At 46.7% G+C, this 18,220-nt stretch overlaps 1 protein-coding gene across 1 annotated transcript in view; it reads left to right on the forward strand.

Moving 5' to 3' along the window:
- Window positions 1-983: 983 nt before the first annotated feature.
- The window catches only part of LOC135905035 (uncharacterized), a 161,479-nt gene continuing 144,242 nt past the window's right edge, over window positions 984-18,220 (forward strand). The window contains exons 1-3 of the mRNA XM_065436038.1: window positions 984-1,066; window positions 4,507-4,530; window positions 11,661-11,687. Coding sequence (XP_065292110.1) covers window positions 1,063-1,066; window positions 4,507-4,530; window positions 11,661-11,687 — 55 coding nt within the window. The 5' untranslated portion in view covers window positions 984-1,062. The remainder of the gene's footprint in view (window positions 1,067-4,506; window positions 4,531-11,660; window positions 11,688-18,220) is intronic.

Consider the following 18,220-nt stretch of genomic DNA (forward strand, 5'->3'; position numbering starts at 1 on the left):
TTTAACACTAAATTGCAGGCCTGAATCCTCGCCTTCCTGTCCACAGCTATTAGCCAGGCGTTGCATATCACTTTGCTTATTAGGTAGCAACACAATGTCGTCCGCATAAAACATACCTGGAAGCTGCTGCTCTACTGCTGTACCCGCCTGTTTGTACGGGATACTAAACCCGATATTATTTCCTTCTAGCACCCTTTCCATCCTTACCATGTGCATCATAAACGGCAGTGGAGATAAAGGGCACTCCTGCCTCAGTTCGTTGTTATCAGCGTTCTACTCGCTCCTCATCCCTTATCGCTCAACGCAAACGCTATTTTCTAGGTAAATCTCTCTGAAAAGCTGTATACATTCGTCACCTTAGCCTTCCCTTTCCAGAATATGCCACAAAATGTTGTCTACGTTGTCATACGCTCCTGTAATGTCTAAAAAAGCCACATATAATGGTCTCCTTCCTACTCAGGCTATTTCAATACACTGAGTAAGCAGGAATGAGTTATCGTCCAGACGCCTACCTATTCTAAATCTATGGCCAGTTGTGCACTAAATAGTTATTGCACTAAACAGGTATTGCATCTGGGGTTATTTAGTGCACTAAATAGTTAGTGCACTAAATAAGCCCAGATGGGTTATTTAGTGCACTACGTTTTGTATAATCCAATGAGCCCTCTTTTTCTTTTAGCTATCTAATAATTAGGCATCAATATAGTTTTTGTACTCAGGTGCGAACCATCCTTTGCTTTTCAGTATTCCAATGTTTCTCTATCTCTATTTCCGAGTTACCTTCTGTTCGTTCGAATCAACCCTATCACAAAGCACACCCTCCCGTGGGTACGTGCCATGTTTTACACAGATCATTTTCCTTTTTTGTGTGTTATTTATTAACCAATTTCTTTTATTTATTCAATCATATTACCAACCGATTCGTAGCCTGTCCCCCATAGTGGGTTTGTGCCATTAATTGAGACTTCGTCATCATCATCATCATCATCATCATCATCATTTTAACCGTCAGCTTTTGGGAACCCCCCGTTCATTCCTCTGGTCCCAGCCGTTCACTTCAAAATGGGTAAGCACAATTACTTCAGTTTAGTGTCATTTACTTTCTTTCGGCACACTTCACCATGGGCTAGCGGCTGCAATCTGAGAATGCCTGCATGGGGAACGGTGTTATCATTATCTTGATGTGGGAACGTCTGAGAGCTGTGTACAGAACGAATTCAACGGCGTCGTCGGGGATGGAACCTGCCGTGGCGCCGCCAGTTTCAAATCACCTAATCGAAAATGATGTAGGAATTTAATTCTTCCTTACCCAGTGCTTATACTTAGACAACTTGCAGTAGCCAAGCACCGCCATGACGGAGGAAAGTTTGTTCGCACAGGCGGGACTCGTTAATAACCTCACATTTAAATTCTTAGCGTGCAGTTGAGCATCTATGTATGAGATTTTGTTAAGGAGTAACATGAATTAATGTATCATATATATATATATATATATATATATATATATATATATATATATATATATATATATATATATATATATATACACTCATATAATGAGAAGCCAACAAACACTGACACCAAGTACAACATAGGGGAAATTGCATGTGCTTAATAAACGAAATAAAGTAATGATAAATTAATGGAAATTAAAGTGGATGAAAAAACAACTTGCCGCAGGTGGGAACCGAAGCCACAACCTTCGCATGTCGCGTGCGATGCTCTACCAATTGAGCTACCGCGGCGGCGTTTCCCCATCCACTTTCTTGGGTATTTATGTGTACTAGTAGAACCCTGGGAGTGTTAGCCAGCGCCCCCACACACAGACCTTGGCGGCGGACGTGGAACGTCTTTTTTGCCGCAGGCGTCACGAGAACGTGATCTTTTCGGGTGAGGGCAACTGGTCAATAAACCCACATATGCTACCTGAAGGCATCAATGTTGCCGGATTCGAGACCCTCGTTAAGTAATAAACGAGAAGAAAGGGGGTTAACCGAGGGACCCGATAATTATTAGTCATATAATGAGAAGCCAACAAACACTGACACCAAGTACAACATAGGGGAAATTGCATGTGCTTAATAAACGAAATAAAGTAATGATAAATTAATGGAAATTAAAGTGGATGAAAAAACAACTTGCCGCAGGTGGGAACCGAACCCACACTCCAACACTCCCAGGATTCTACTAGTACACATAAATACCCAAGAAAGTGGATGGGGAAACGCCGCCGCGGTAGCTCAATTGGTAGAGCATCGCACGCGACATGCGAAGGTTGTGGGCTCGGTTCCCACCTGCGGCAAGTTGTTTTTTCATCCACTTTAATTTCCATTAATTTATCATTACTTTATTTCGTTTATTAAGCACATGCAATTTCCCCTATGTTGTACTTGGTGTCAGTGTTTGTTGGCTTCTCATTATATGACTAATAATTATCGGGTCCCTCGGTTAACCCCCTTTCTTCTCGTTTATATATATATATATATATATATATATATATATATATATATATATATATATATATATATATGTATGCATGTCACAAAGGGGCCGAGGCATTGTACACCGGCACGATGCAAGCGCTGGGCCGTGATGTAGAGCGGCGACATAACGTCGCACGGAATGCGTAAGGCCCGACCAGAAAAAACGGCGGCGGCGTACTTGGTGGCAGGTTTGAAAATGGTCGCTTGTATTGCATTGTATGGTCGAGATTGTATTGCCTACCGTACAAATAACAATCCCGCTGACTACGTGGCACTCCAAAATTATATTGAACGTATCAGTGATTGGTGTGCTACGTGGCTCATGTCCCTGCACGTATCAAAGAACAAGGTAATTTCTCTCACTCGTGAAACTGCTCCCTCCTAATTTTACAGCCCCCTCATACCAACACAGTGGCCCAAACCCAAGAATACAAGTACTTAGGAGTTTTGCTAACGCTCAATCTTTCGTGTGCTAAACATATCACTTTTCCGGATAATTACGCTTCCTGTGCAACGACTTAAGAAATGTCCCTTCCAAACTACGAAAACTAGCCTATTTATGTGTCGTTCGATCTGATCTTGAGCGCGCCTTTTCTATATGGTATCTCCAGCAAAGATATCTTACCGACCTTCGGGCGGTCATCTGAAAGAGGGCAAGCCGTTTCATACCAAACGTTTATTCTTATCATTTGAGTGTAACTCAAATAAAGCTGGACCTTTCAGTGTGCCCATTAAGTAGTTGCCGTCACACTGCCCTTTTATTATTCTTTCATCCATTCATTCACATGGCTAGACTATCCATATCTAGTCTGAAAGAAGTATTCTGGACGTCACAAAGGCTTCACAATCAGTTCAGCTACACCCGCCTTTATTGCACGACAGATGCTTTCAATTTTTCAGCTCTGCCGCCCACTATCCGTCTGTGGAACGCTCTCCCGGATAACATTGCTCCCTAATCCAACAATGACACGCTTCGCAGTCAACTAGTAGAGCACTCTGCCATCTGCAACATCTGGACCTTCTGTGTCTTCATTGTTTTCTTTTGCCTTTATTCGTCCCCTGTAGCTTTCTCTATCCTAATCAAGCATCTTGATTGTACGTAAATTTCGTGCGTGTCTCATTTTGATTGCTTATTTTCCGAACAAGTCGTGTTTGAGTTAATAAAATTTTCATAATCTGTCGATCTGCAGCCTATCTTCGATCACAGACTTGTTGTTTGCCGTGTTCTTTTATTCGCTCCCTTTCCATTGCGGTGATTCATCACTTAATATGTCTTCCCACACCTTTGCATGGTTAACAGTTTGACATTGATCTTCATGTAGTATATACACATCTCGTGCTCTTCGTAGTTGCTCTTGTTTTAGTTTTCATTTTAATTGAACTTCTTGCTAAGACTTTTGACGTCACATGGTATTGCGCTGTATGAACAGCGTTTTTCTTGCGCTGATGCCTTTTTTGTTGTTTTGAACGCTTGTTATGCGTTGTTTTGAACGCTTGTTAGGCGTTTATGTAACCGTAATGTCCCCCTACCCTATGCCTTCCTGCAGGCCTGTAAGGTATTCCTAAAAAATAAAAAAATATATAAAAGTGGAATAGAAGGAGATCGGCAATTATAGCACCCGTTCATTGTCTTGCTCGCTCGAAGCACGTCTCCCTGGAGAGCAAGGACGCGTGACCTTCTGTTTGAGATTTCAACGGTTTCCACGCCACACAGCCATTTCATACTTTGGAGAGGCGATCGCCACCGCCTGACGTGCGCGCCGCGCTTGTTTGTTTGCTGTGCGCGAACATGGCGAGGCACCCTTTAAGATATGACGCAATACAAGATGCCAGAAAACAACGTTGCGCAAGTTTAGTCAAATTAGCTTTGTTCACCACCAGTTCGAGTGCCTGAGCTAGCGTGTTGCCAGGTTCATATTTTTCTATATTAGAAGAGCACATGCTTCGCGCAAGAAATTTATAACGAGAGATCTTTGCGTCCATGAGAACCGCTGATTACATTCACTCCCTTATTTTATTTCAGATGAGGAAAGCATGGTCAGTGAAGGTATGGTAAACTTTTAGAATCTTCCGAACTTTGTCGGGCTCTAGGCGACTTTATTAATAATGCTCATATGTGCTGCACGTCTGTAATTCCCATCTGCTCCAATTTGCGCAGGTCTGACTGGAAGCTTAATGCTTCATGTAGGCCCAATCACACCAGTTTTTCTAAGTGCATTATCGTGTTACGAACTGTATCGTAAAAAAAAAAACGCGTTTCCTACTAACGAAATTAAGAAGCGTAAGAATACTTCAAAAAAAAAAATAGAACTTGCGTGTGGTGATTCTAGAACTGTGCCCAAAAAAGACGAAGACAAAGAAAGGGTAGACGTAACATGCGTCGACTCCAAACAAACATTCATTCTCAAGAATACAAGTGATTTATTGCATTCCTATTCCAGCCACCTCACACATTGCGCATCATAGCGAAAAAAACAAAATGTGCCCAATAATCACTCTGAGTCATAACCTCACTTCTGCAGGCGCATGTGTATGTTAACAATCACTAAAAAAAGAATGACTATCGCGACATCAAACTAGGCATCTGCCACCACACTTTTACCTAGTACTACAGGGTGCGTCATTTCATTATATAAAAGTAGCACCGAAGCTTGGCTCAAGAATGTTACGTCTACCTTTTCTTTGCCGTCATCATTTTTAGGGCGTTGTTCTACGAACACCATGCAACTTCACCAGCCCGACCAACTTGCCGCACTAGTCAGATTAGAAGTGACGGTTTCTGACAGTTACTACACTCGCCGATAGGTCGTCTGGGTTCGTACTGGAAGAGGTGCTTTTGCTTTGAAATATTGCGCAAATGGTTTTAACGCTTCGTTATGGCGGGAGCAGTATACAGCGTGGTCGCGGGCAGCGGCGACGTGTATAGGATGTGAAAATACGGCTAGATTCCCAGATGCGTGCACTTATAACAATAAGAAAAGAGGCAGAGGTTGCCAGCCACGCGAATAGGAGATGCTGGACTAGTTGGCGCAAGCGCTGAGGTCACAATCTGCCGAGAAGAGAGGAGCAGAAGCGTCGCCTGGCCAACGCGTCCTACATAGCGCAAGGCCGCTGCACCTCGATCCATGACGTCACGCTAGCTTGCGCGACTGCTGTAGAATATAATGGCCATACTCCAAAGTGTAAGCCGTGCTTATTTTGACGCCACCGCATTCGTCACGTCGGACCAGGCAAGGGAAATTTCGGTCCGAGGATAATGACGTCATAAGCCAGAGTGCACAGGCTCGAGTGCCAGTGCGCTGAATAACATTGCGGGTGTGGGGTTCGGACGAGCGCACACGAGCAGAGTTCGCTGGTGGCATTATCGATGTCGTTGTCTTTACGTCACCTGCATTCGTCTTATTCTTTAGACAGAGCTCGGAGCGCTGTCATGTACCGTGCCGCTTTTACACCAAAACTGTAGACCTCTACCGTCTAACGAAATTTTCGTGTCCTTGCGGTAAGCGAAAAACTCCCCATACGGGGGCAGATCCCCGAGATAGTATACATTGCCGGGCCGACCAGCGGCCGTGGTGAAGCAGGCGTTAAGAATTCCCCATACGTGTACCGATCCAGAAGATGGGGCAATACCGGCCCGACCCGCGGCGGAGGTGCAGTTCGCCATTAAGGGGCGCGCACACACAGCTTCGCTGGTCATCCTCCTTCACAGAGTGGAAGGGCACTGAGTTCTAATAAATGACGCACAGTGTCTAAAGCACTGATTGAGTATACCGTGCGATGACGTCATGTTTCTATATCTACGCGCTACTCGGATACCGCTAGTCACTATAGCATGCCTGGCCTCAGCGGTGTTGTGTAGCAAGCCGACGCTGTTCGATAGCGTCACCGCAAACGGTCGACACAAAGTGGGCCATCAGTGACAACGTGGCAAGTGCAAGTATAAAATATTGGGTTTACTTCACAAGACCTCGCGGTGTGTCCTCGGGCATGATTCATGTGATAATTGTGCTTGCGCCATGCGTTGCATTCGGTGGTCGCTCAATACGGTACCTAATAAATGAGCCATAATACTGACACTGATTAGGACAAACAACAGAATCGAATTAAATTATGGGGTTTTATGGGCCAAAACCACGAATTTATTATGAGGCACACCGTAGTCGGGGGCCCCGGATTTGTGTTTACTAGCACGGTATCTTTAAGGTTCCCCTAATGCACAGGACATGGGTGTTTTTGCATTTCACTGCCCAAAGAAAATGCGGCCGCTGGGGCCGGGATTTCATGCCGCGACCTCGTGCTCAGTATCGCAACACTACAGCTGCAAGGCCACCGCGACAGGTGACAATAAGGTAGCACACCAAAAATCACCTAAAACATCATAATGAGCTAAAGGAGAGACTTGGGCACAGCCAGAAAAGTACCCACAACCTGTGCGAAATGCGAAGGTTGTGGGCTCGATTCCCCACCTGCGGCAAGTTGTTTTTTCATCCACTCTAATTTTCATTAATTTATCGTTTACTTATTTCATTTATTAAGCACAATTAATTTCCCCTATGTTGTTCTTTGTGTCAGGGTGTCTTGGCACCTCATGATCCGATTATGTGTATGTATATATATATATATGCATATACATATATATATATATATATATATATATATATATATATATATATATATATATATATATATATATGCAAATGTGGTCGGGAAAGATAACTTGTCGCCTGTAAGGGCCGAACCACAACCTTCCCCTTACGCTTCACCAGCGGCCGTTTATGTGTACCTAATTTAGATATTTGTGGTATTTATGGTACTTCGCTATTTTTGTATACTTAATCTAGTCCTGGAAGTGTTAACCAGTGTACACTTAATCTAGGCCTGGAAGTGTTAACCAGGGCTACTTAGATGCAGGGCAGGTGGATGGGGAGCACCCGTTTTCTTCATTATTTTCTACATTTCGTTTCCAACCAAATGTAATTACCGCTATGCTTTCCTTGGATTCATTGCCGGCTGGCTTGATATTGTCGTGATTATACACCATGTCCCAGCTAAGTTTAGCCAGAGTTTAACAGATGCGAATGCACAAAAGAACCTCGCTGAGCAACGACGTTTCCAACGCACAGTTCAACACGTGTGAGACGGAGTGTGCGTTTGCCGCACGTCGCGTTTTTTGTAACAGTGCTCTGCGGAAAAGACAGGTGGGGAGCAAGAATGTCGCTTGAAGCAAGCTGGAGAAGCGAACATGTTGAAAAAAAAATTGCTCAAAGGGAAGACAGCGCATCCTTAAGATTAAACGACCACATAGTTCTTCCCTGTACTAGTCATCAAAACAAGAATTAGAACGTTGCGGTAGAAACTACCGGTAACTACGGTTAAAAATACGTTTAGCCTGTTTGAAATTGGTGGAATTTTCATTAGGGGGGAATTTTATGCGAACCACCCAAAGGATGAACCAAGCGCGCGACACATCTGGAAGGCAGTAACGTGATACGAGTCGGTTAACGCACTGGCACTGGAGGAAATGAGATGGTGCCGCAGATCCCCGTCAAGTGCGCCCCTTGTTTGATAAATGCTTTGAAAATGGCGAGTGCAGTCACATAGTTACCACCTCTCCCACATCTGCCGCGCTCAGACAACTGACACGCCCAGCGTGAGGCGCCCTATTCATCCTCATCTTTCTTTCTACTCCCCACATTTCTCCTCGCAATCAATCACATTTGCCTTACCATAACCCGTCTCCCAGCAGTTTCCGTCAGAGACCAATAATCTGTTGTCTAACGGATTGTACTATCGCAAGAAAACAGAAAATAAGCAATGTATCGCATAAAGGAGTCACTTGTCCTGATCGTCGATGCTTATGCATCATCTCTTTTAGTGCTGTTTCTTCAATAAATCAGCCCGCATCTCAATGACAAATAATAACCAAGAGAAGCGGACTGGCTCAGCCAGTACACTCTAAAAACTAGGAAGGGTATCGCAGGAGTGAAGCGGCCGGTTCACTCTTCAAAGCGTCGTTTTACTCTCGCAAAATGTCGAGGAGAGTGAAATGCATTGTTCACTCTCTCACCAAGGAGAGAGTGAAATGTGCTTTTCACTCTCCCCCTTCAGAGAGAGAGAGTAGTTCTACTCTTGCGGCAATAGAGAACAAAACGTAGCGTGATCTTCTGCTTCAACTGTAGGTGGCTGGCCTCAAACATGGTAATGTATCATTCATGCACGCTGAGCAAAGAACACATCGTTTTGCTTCTAAGAGAACAGGCCGCCGCAGTTCAAAGGAATGCGTAGCGAGCGCTCTACTTTTTCACTCGGAGTTCTCCACCGCGCGCGCGCGCGCTCAAGATCGCGGAACAACACAGCACCGGAGAAAGGTGATCTTTTATTGTGTCTGTAGCTCTCAATTTACTCATCACGGCTTTTCTTTGAATGCCTCAACCGTTGAGTTTCCTGCTTCTGCTCCTCCAAGTACATTTGTCGCCGGTTCCATGTGCCTAAAACTGGTATCTGCAGCTCCTTTGTAATTTGAACTTTAAGGATGTCGCTTTCCTTCTATTACCTCCACAGACAATTCTCTGTGACATGCGAAGAATGTCACAGAAGGGAAAAAAAACACTTGGCAATGTCTGCTATGTCTAGCCAAGTGTACAAATTTAAGGACTTTCCAGTACTTCTAAACATTCCAGGCTTTTCAATGCCTTGAAAATGGCATTTTAGAAATAAAGGGTTTTCAAGGATCGCTGCAAACCCTGGTTTCTAGCACCTAAATAATTTTACAAGCTTATTTTGGCATGGAGTTCGGAAATTCATGCTTTTTAGCTAACGCTGCATCATCTCTGTACATTGAAACCACGAGAGCGCAACCATTTTGGAGTAAAGAAAAATACTGAAAGCTTTTAATACCACTCTTTTTCTATGGAGCTTCGTATTGCCTAGTTAGGTTTACGAATGTGCCTGGTTTTGGTGGGCGTTTCTTCGACATTTTCTGTGAGAAGTAGATGACTAACCCCCGTATTCAGAAATGTATATTAATACAAAGCCCATGCTTGACTTTATATAAACGACGCCTGGTGCGAACGTCCCCCAGACGCTCACTGCCTTTCTTTTGGTGCGTTCACGACTTGCGTCATTTAGATCATGTCAAGCATGGGCTTCAAGTTATGATGCATTTCTGAATATGGGGGTAAGCGGGCGCTATTTCGGGCAACGCATTGTGCCATTGACACTGAGAGGAAACAGGGAAAACAAAGTTAACGCCCTATACTCCTAAACTTTCGCGTACCTGTGGTGTGCGTGTATCGTGGAAGAAGAAACAGCGCTAACACCAGGACGAAAAAAAGCATCGACCACACCAGCGCTTCGTGGTGTTGTCCATGTTTTTGCGTCGTCCTTGTGTTGGGCTGTTTCTTCTAAAATTCTCAACCAACTAGCCGGCAAGTCTATCCTGTGCATATATATTGAACACACGTATGAATGTAGATGGTCTTCGAAGCTTTTAGAACGAGCACTGCCACAGGATACGAGCAGTGCACGCGTAACAAGTGGACACATTACTCATTTAAACATGCGTGCCAATGCATGTGACGCGGCTATCGGCATAAGCAGTCTCCAAATGCTGGAATGCGTGCTCTTCAAAACGCTAACGATCCGCTGCTAATGCAGGACAACAGCTCACAGCGGACTGAACCAAACTCTAAACTAATGCACTTGAAAAGAACGCCTACACGGCAGCGTGAGGCACGTCGAAATGCCTGGTACTGGCATCGCAGTTGACCACATACGAATGGAACTGGCGGAAAAAATAAACAGAAATGCTCACCAGTATACGCGCGACTTAAATTCACATACGTGGATGGTTGGCACGATACTTTGTATCCGCGTATTTTCGGAGAACATATAATGCATGGACTGGAAAAGCACTCGATCGTGAGCTGAACGGCACATTTGTTATTTTCCTGGGGTGACGACAAGCCGTGAATAGTTCTCACGTCGTCGTCTACGTTGTATTCCTCCGTTAGTCGTAGCAAGGAATGGAAATGATGCAAACGCAAACGTATTCCAGTACACAACAGCACAGCACACTGCAGAGAAACTCCAACCACCGCAGCCGATTCCTCAAATACATTTGGTATGTATATAAGCTCTAAAACTACACGACTGAGCGTGGTGGCTTTGTGGTGTAATGGTTAGGATGTGTGCTTTGAATTGTATAGATGCGAGTGTACGCGGGTTCGAATCCACGTGATGTATAGAGCAATGTGGTTCTCCATAAGTGTGTGATTCCCTCGACTATTGTGTTCTAATTAGATTATGTGTTTCCTGATTGTGAAATATGCGAAGATATTTGCGAATTAAATGTGAATTAGCTTTTTTTTCTCCGCAGTGGCGTTCGGGACACATACGCATAGGCCGATTACGAGCCGTCACGACTCATGGTAGGCAGCAAATAGCCAGGAAAAATGACTTTAAAATCCTGCATAACATTGCTCACGCCTATTCTGAAGGCCGCTTGGAATCGGGCCACTGAGTCTGAGGAGCCGCCTAGAGAACGGTGTATCAGCGACCCTAATTTGATCTGATTTCCTGCCTGCATGCGTGGCCAGGACTTCGCTAAGAGGGTATTGGGAAGAGTAGTTGCACTCTGTTTGGGGGAGTAGAAGTACTCGGTCTGGTGGAGTGCCATTACCCCTACGGTGAGAGTATTACCACTCTGCGGAAGAGTACTAGCACTCCCTGTGGGAAGAGTATTATCACTCTGCAGAAGAGTACTAGCAATCCCTTGCGGCGGAGTAACAAAACTCTGTCAACAGGAGTTGACCTACTCTCTCTCAAAGAGGGTCGATCTACTCTCGAAAAGAGAGTGAAATATGGGACAAGCCGCTACTCCCTCAAAGGGAGTGCCCGGCACTCTCTTAGTTTTTAGAGTGTAGTTCATTCGGATATACCGATAAAAACCGGTGATTTTAAAAAAAGTGTGCATGAGTGTCAACAGACAAAAAAAAACAGAATACGTGTAAAAAGCATGACGTGAAAGCGTTTGTGAAAGATGAATGTATATAAAGGCAAGTGGAACGAAGTAGAAACATGCATATAACCTAAGGGCACTTGTCAGCAACGTCTCGCCTAAAGACAATTCCACGTGGATTTGGTATCCACATAACTTCCTTTTTTCTTGTTCTTCAGATGAACACGAAACTAGTTCCGAAAGTGGTAAGTACAGCAGTGTGGTCTGCAACCATCTCTCCAAATAGCCTATGCCCAATGAGAGTCGCCTCACTGATGTTCAGAAGCTAACAGATAGCAGAAAAAAGGCAGACAAGATATGAGCTTACGGAAAGTTCACGCGAAAGTGTCGGCTAGTATTGAGCATTTTTTTTCCTGACTAAAATCGTCCGTTGTTTTCTTCCATTCCTCGCTCAAGCCGGTAACTACCTAATTTATCTTGGCAGCTGCTACATTGTGCATTCGGTTGCTGCTTTGGATAAATGTTGTTAAAGAAACTCAAAACAGAAACAATGTCTATGTTTGGACTCAATAAAATATTCTTTCAAACTCTATTTTCGTTATTTTGCGGTAGTGTTTTGATCACTGACACAGTGTGTCAAGTCCGAACTTTACATTTTCACGCTGAAACCCTAGCAAAGTTATGTCGGTGCGACGTAAAGGATTTCGTAGTATCTTGTGGCATTTGGACAGCTATGGCGCAGCGAAAGTTATCAAAGCTTGCTATGTTCCACTTTGCCTCATTTGGAATACAACGCAGCCCTTGTTTACCATAAAAAATATAACTAGGCCCGAACAGATGACTCGCAATCTGTGACCTCACTTCGAGGCTTGTGCGGGATTTACAAGGCGTCGTCGCCACGTGTCTTTCGTCTGTGTGCCTCTTACGCTAAGAGCGGCATATTTGTAGTAAAAAAATTAAATTGAGGGGTTTTACCGGCCAAAACCACTTTATCATTATGAGGCACGCCGTAGTGGTGGGACTCCGGAAATTCAGACCACCTGGGGATCTTAAACGTGCACCTAAATCCAAGTAAACGGATGTTTTCGCTGAGAGGTCGGCGGGGATGACTTCATACGTGACATCGGTCACTTGTCGCACCACACGGTATGGGCCAGTGTAGCGCGACAGCAGCTTTTGAGAAAGGCCCACACATCGAATGGGTCACCAGAGAAGCACCAGAGAACCCGGAGTAAAGTACACGTTGCGATGGTGGCAATCATAGAGGCGTCTCTGATGCTCCTGTGAAGCCTCGAGACGGGTGCGGGCTAGCTGGCGCGCGTAGTCAGCGTGTGCGATCGCGTCGCGGGCGTATTCAGTGGCTGAACGCTTGGCCGAGGGCAACAAAGTGTCTAAGGGCAATGCGGGTTCTCGCCCATAAAGAAGATAGAATGGTGAATAGCCGGCGGTGTCGTGACGCGATGAATTATACGCGAAGGTCACATATGGTAAGTGAAGATCCCAGTCGTGGTGGTCGGTCGCAACGTACTTTGAAAACATGTCCGTGATGGTCCGGTTGAGACGCTCCGTGAGGCCGTTGGTCTGTGGGTGGTAGGACGTGCTAAAGTTGTGTTTTGTCGAGCAGGAGCGGAGGATGTCCTTGACGAGTGCCGACAGAAAGCTGCGGCCAAGGTCAGTGAGTTATTGCCGCGGGGCACCGTGCACTAAAATTATGTCATAGAGCAGAAAGCCAGCAACGTCAGTAGCACAACTTGTCGGGAGGGCTCTGGTGATTGCGTACCGCGTAGCATAATCAGTAGCGATGGCGACCCATTTATTTCCGCAGCCAGAGAGAGGAAACGGTCCAAGCAGGTCTAAGCCAACACGGAAAAAAACGTTCCGTTGGCATTTCGATCGGCTGGAGACATCCAGCTGGAGGTGTGGAGGGCTTCTTCCGGTGCTGACAGGGCTCACAAGCGGCAACGTAGCGCCGCACGGAGCGGGCGAGACCCGGCCAAAAGAATCGACGTCGCACACGGTTGTATGTGCGCGAGACGCCCAAGTGTCCAGCCAAGGGAGCATCGTGAAGTTGTTGGAGGACAGTCGAACGCAGGTGAGATGGAATTGCGAGTAGAAGGTCAAGGCCGTGTGGATTGAGATTGTGGCGGTATATGTCCCCTCCTTAAGGAGAAACATCCGGAGAGAGGCGTCGCCAGGCGTTGTCTCCACAGGGTCGATGAGGGCTCGTAATGAAGGATCGCGGCGTTGCTCGTTGCCGATTTCAAGCAACTGGGAGACATAGAAAACGCAAGCGATGGCGTCCGCATCAGCAGGTTCGTCGACGGGGTAGCGGACAAACAATCGGCATCCTGGTGCAGGTGTCCCGTGTTATATACCACGGAGAAGGTATATTCTTGCAGGCGTAATGCCCAGCGAGCGAGTCGTCCCGTGGGGTCCTTGAGTGAGGATTGCCAGCAGAGCGTGTGGTGATCAGTGATGACAGAGAAGAGGCGTCTGTGCAAGTATGGACGAAACTTCGCAACAGCCCACACAAGAGCGAGGCACTGGCGCTCTGTGATTGAATAATTGCGCTCGGCGGGTGATAGAAGTTGGCTGGCATAGGCTATAACGCGATCATATCGACGCTGGCGTTGTGCTAACACTGCTCCTATGCCGTGACCACTGGCATCAGTTCGAACTTCCGTTGAGGCAGATGGGTCAAAGTGGGCCAGAATTGGAGGCGTGGTAAGGAGAATAGTGAGCTGCGAAAAAGATGCGGCATGGTGAGGTCCCCGAGAAAATAGGGCGTCTTTCTTCACGAGGTCGGTAAGGGGACGTGCGATGGTTGCAAAATCCTTCACAAAGCGTCGGAAATAAGAGCATAGCCCTACGAAACTACGAACGTCCTTGGTAAACTTCGGAACAGGAAAATTCGTGACGGCGCGAATCTTGCCCGGATCAGGTCTCACGCCTCTGGCGTCCACGAGCTGTCCAAAGACGGTGATTTGGCGGCGAGCGAAGGGACATTTTGACGAGTTGAACTGGAGAGCGGCGTGGCGGAACACGTCAAGAATCGCTGAAAGACGGTCTAGATGCGTATCAAATGTGGGCGAATAAATGATGACGTCGTCCAGATAGCACAAACAAGTGGACCACTTGAACCCCTGAAGCAAAGAGTCTATCATTCGTTCGAAGGTGGCGGGTGCGTTACAGAGACCGAAAGGCATCACCTTGAACTGATAAAGGCCGTCAGGGGTAACAAATGCAGTCTTCTCTCTGTCCATGTCGTCGACGGATATCTGCCAATAGCCGTACCGTAAGTCGATAGAAGAAAAATAGGTGGCACCGCACAGGCAGTATAGAGCGTCATCTATACGTGGCAAAGGGTACACGTACTTTTTTGTGATTTTGTTCAGGTGGTGATAATCTACACAAAAGCGCCACGTTCCATCCTTCTTTTCGACAAGTACGACGGGAGAAGCCCAGGGACCAGAGGAAGGCTCGATAATGTCCTTTGCAAGCATCTATTTGACTTTCCGTTGGAGCTCGTTCTGACGCAGAAGCACGATATGGACGTCGGTGAATAGGGTTCGCATCGCCCGTGTTTATGCGATGGGTCACAACGGACGTTTGACCTAAGGGTCGATTGTCAAAGTCAAAAATGTCGTGATAGCCTTCAAGAACGCGGCAAAGGGTCTCAGCTTCAGCAGGTATAAGGTCAGAGGAGAACATCTTTTTATGTCAACATCAGTACCGTGCGATGACGTCACGGTATGGGCTGAGCTGTAACAATCTTCCACTATGAATGGCTGGACCTCATCATCCTGCAAAGCGCGAATTATAGCCAAGGAGATCCCCTGAGGCAGAACTTGCGCGGTTAGCGCGAAATTGACAAGTGGAAGGCAGGTGCGGTTGCCAGTAATTTTCAGCACAGTGTGCGGCACGATAACACCATGTGTAAGCATAACGGCCGGAATTGGAGCGGCCACGTAATTGCCGCCAGGTAGAGCTGGTGAGGACAAGTCCACGTGTGTCACAGAGTGATGTGGTAGGCGAATAAAATCTTTGCAGCTCAGATGGATTGGAGGTGGGTCCACAGGGTAGGCAAGAAAAGGCAAGTCAAGGTGAAGTGAGCCGGCCGAGCAGTCAATGAGGGCAGAATAATGGGCGAGAAAATCCAGACCGAGAATGAGTTCGTGAGGGCAATGCTCGATGACGGTTAAGAGAACGACTGTGTGTCGCTCAGCATTGGTGAGTCGGGCAGAAGAAATGTCAACAATAGCGACAGTCCCTCCGCCGGCGACTTGTACAACTCGGTTCGGGGCAGGCGTCACAACTTTCTTTAGCCGACGGCGAAGGGCAGCACTCATAATGGACACATGCGCCCCGGTGTCAATAAACGCGCACACAGGAACATTGTCGACGAGAACGTCCAAAAAATTCTTGTTCGTGGGTAAGGTGAAGCGAGGATATCGTGCCAATGTCGTCAATGCAGCTTCACCTCCAGAAGCTGCACTGTCTAGTTTCCCGGTCCGGGGTGCGGCGAGTAGGTCGGAGAAGGAGCACGGCGAGACGGGGGCGAGCGAGATGGACGACGGGAGGGAAAAGGCGAGCGGGAGTAACGGGGTCATGTCAAACGCGTCGCAGGGTCAGATGATGGGGTGGGCATTATAAGGGGCGAAGGAAAAGGACGCGCTAGAAGGGCGAGGGTGGTAATTAGGAGAATAGCGTGTCGGGGGAGTCCAGCGCCTGCGGCAGTGGCGAGCGACATGTCCAATGCGTCGGCAGTCAAAACAGATCGGCTTGTCGTCCACGGTTCGCCATTCGGAAGGGTTGCGCTGTCCATAAGAGTAAGGAGGGCGCGGTGGGGCCGTGCGTGGAGAGGGAGGTTCCGAGCATACGGAACGAATGGAGGGCAGGCCGACGTTGGACAACTCTTGACGGACGACGGCCTGAATCAAGGAGATTGTCACCGGAGAATGATGAGGTGATGTGAATGAAGGGGCCGCTGGTTGTGGCGCTTCAACCTCACGACGAATAATGCGGGTCAAGTTGTCACATCGCGACGGCTGGTCGAAGAGGTCCTCACATGATGACGTAGCAGCTGTGTTGGGAAGTCGCATGATGTGCTGGGATACCCGGCGGCTGTTAGCATGCTCGAGACGGCGGCCCTCCTTGGGGATCGTATCGATGCTGGTGACGTTCGTAAAAACCAGTAAATTGAAGGCGTCAACAATGCCTTTGAGGACGTGATTACCTTAATCGTCCTCAGACATGGTCGGGTCAGCCTTGGCACATAGGGCCAAGACGTCGAGAATGTATGACACGTAGGACTCGGTCGACGTCTCTACACGCGTGGAAAGGGCTTTCTTGGCATTGACTTGGCGACCGAACGGATTGCCAAAAAGGTCACGGAGCTTCTCTTTGAAGAAATCCCAGCTCGAGATCTCCTCTTCGTGAGTATGGAACCATGCAAGTGGAGCTCCGTGGAGGTAAAAAAGAGCGTTCACAAGCATACTAGTCGGATACCACCTGTGACTGGTGCTGACACGTTCGTATAAGCGGAGCCAGTCGTCAACATCAGGATGGCCGGCTCCGTTGAAAACACCAGGATCCCGAGGGGGGGGAAACGGTGACGTAGGTCGGGGCTGAAGCGGCGACGGTTGCGTAGATGATGTGCCACCAGCAGAAGCCGAAGTTGCACTGTCACCGTTGCGAGCGCTGCGAAGCTCCATGACGGGTACGGGGAACGTCCACCTTCACCAAATTAATGTTACGTCTAGCTGAAGCCCAATGCTACATACACTCTATTTACAAGCACGGTAACGGAACGCCAAAACCGCGACGCTATCTCAAGCGGGCCCACGTCATCTTCCTCCTCCTGAGTGCAGCCACACTGTGGCGGCTGTTCCGTAGCAGTATATATATATATATATATATATATATATATATATATATATATATATATATATATAAAAATATATATATATATATATATATATATATATATATATATATATATATATTTGAAAATGTGGTCGGAAAGGTAACTTGTCACCTGTAAGGGCCGAACCCACAACCTTCCAAGTACGCTACACCAGCGGCCATTTATGTGTACCTAACCTAATTTGGGTATTTGTGGTATTTATGGTTTTTTTATCTACTTAATCTAGTCCTGGAAGTGTTAACCAGTGTCTACTTAATCTAGGCCTGGAAGTGTTAACCAGGGCCACTTAGAGGCATGGTGGGTGGTTGGGGAACACCCGTTTTCTTCATTATTTTCGACATTTCATTTCCAACCAAACGTAATTGCCGCTAAGCTTTCCTTGGATTCATTGCCGGCTGGCTCGATATTGTCGTGATTATACAGCATGTCACAGCTAAGTTTAGCCAGACTTTAAAGAGATGCGAATGCACAAAAGAACCTCGCTGAGCAACGACGTTTCCAACACATAGCTCAACACGTGTGAGACGGAGTGGGCGTTTGCCACACGTCGCGATTTCTGTAACAGTGCTTTGCGGCAAAGACAGGTGGGGAGCGGGAACGTCGCTTGAAGCAAGCTGGAGAAGCGAACATGTTGGAAAAAAATTGCTCAAAGGGAAGACGGCGCATCATTAAGCTTAAACGACCATATAGTTGGTCCCTGTACTAGTCATCAAAACAAGAATTAAAAAATTGCGGTAGAAACTATCGGTAACTACGGTCAAAAGTACGTTTAGCCTGTTTGAAATTGATGAAAATTTCATTAGCGCAATTTTATGCGAACCACCCAAACGATGAACCAAGCGCACGACACAT

The sequence above is a fragment of the Dermacentor albipictus genome, chromosome 6, assembly GCF_038994185.2.
Source record: "Dermacentor albipictus isolate Rhodes 1998 colony chromosome 6, USDA_Dalb.pri_finalv2, whole genome shotgun sequence".
NCBI classification, from domain to species: Eukaryota; Metazoa; Arthropoda; class Arachnida; order Ixodida; family Ixodidae; genus Dermacentor; species Dermacentor albipictus.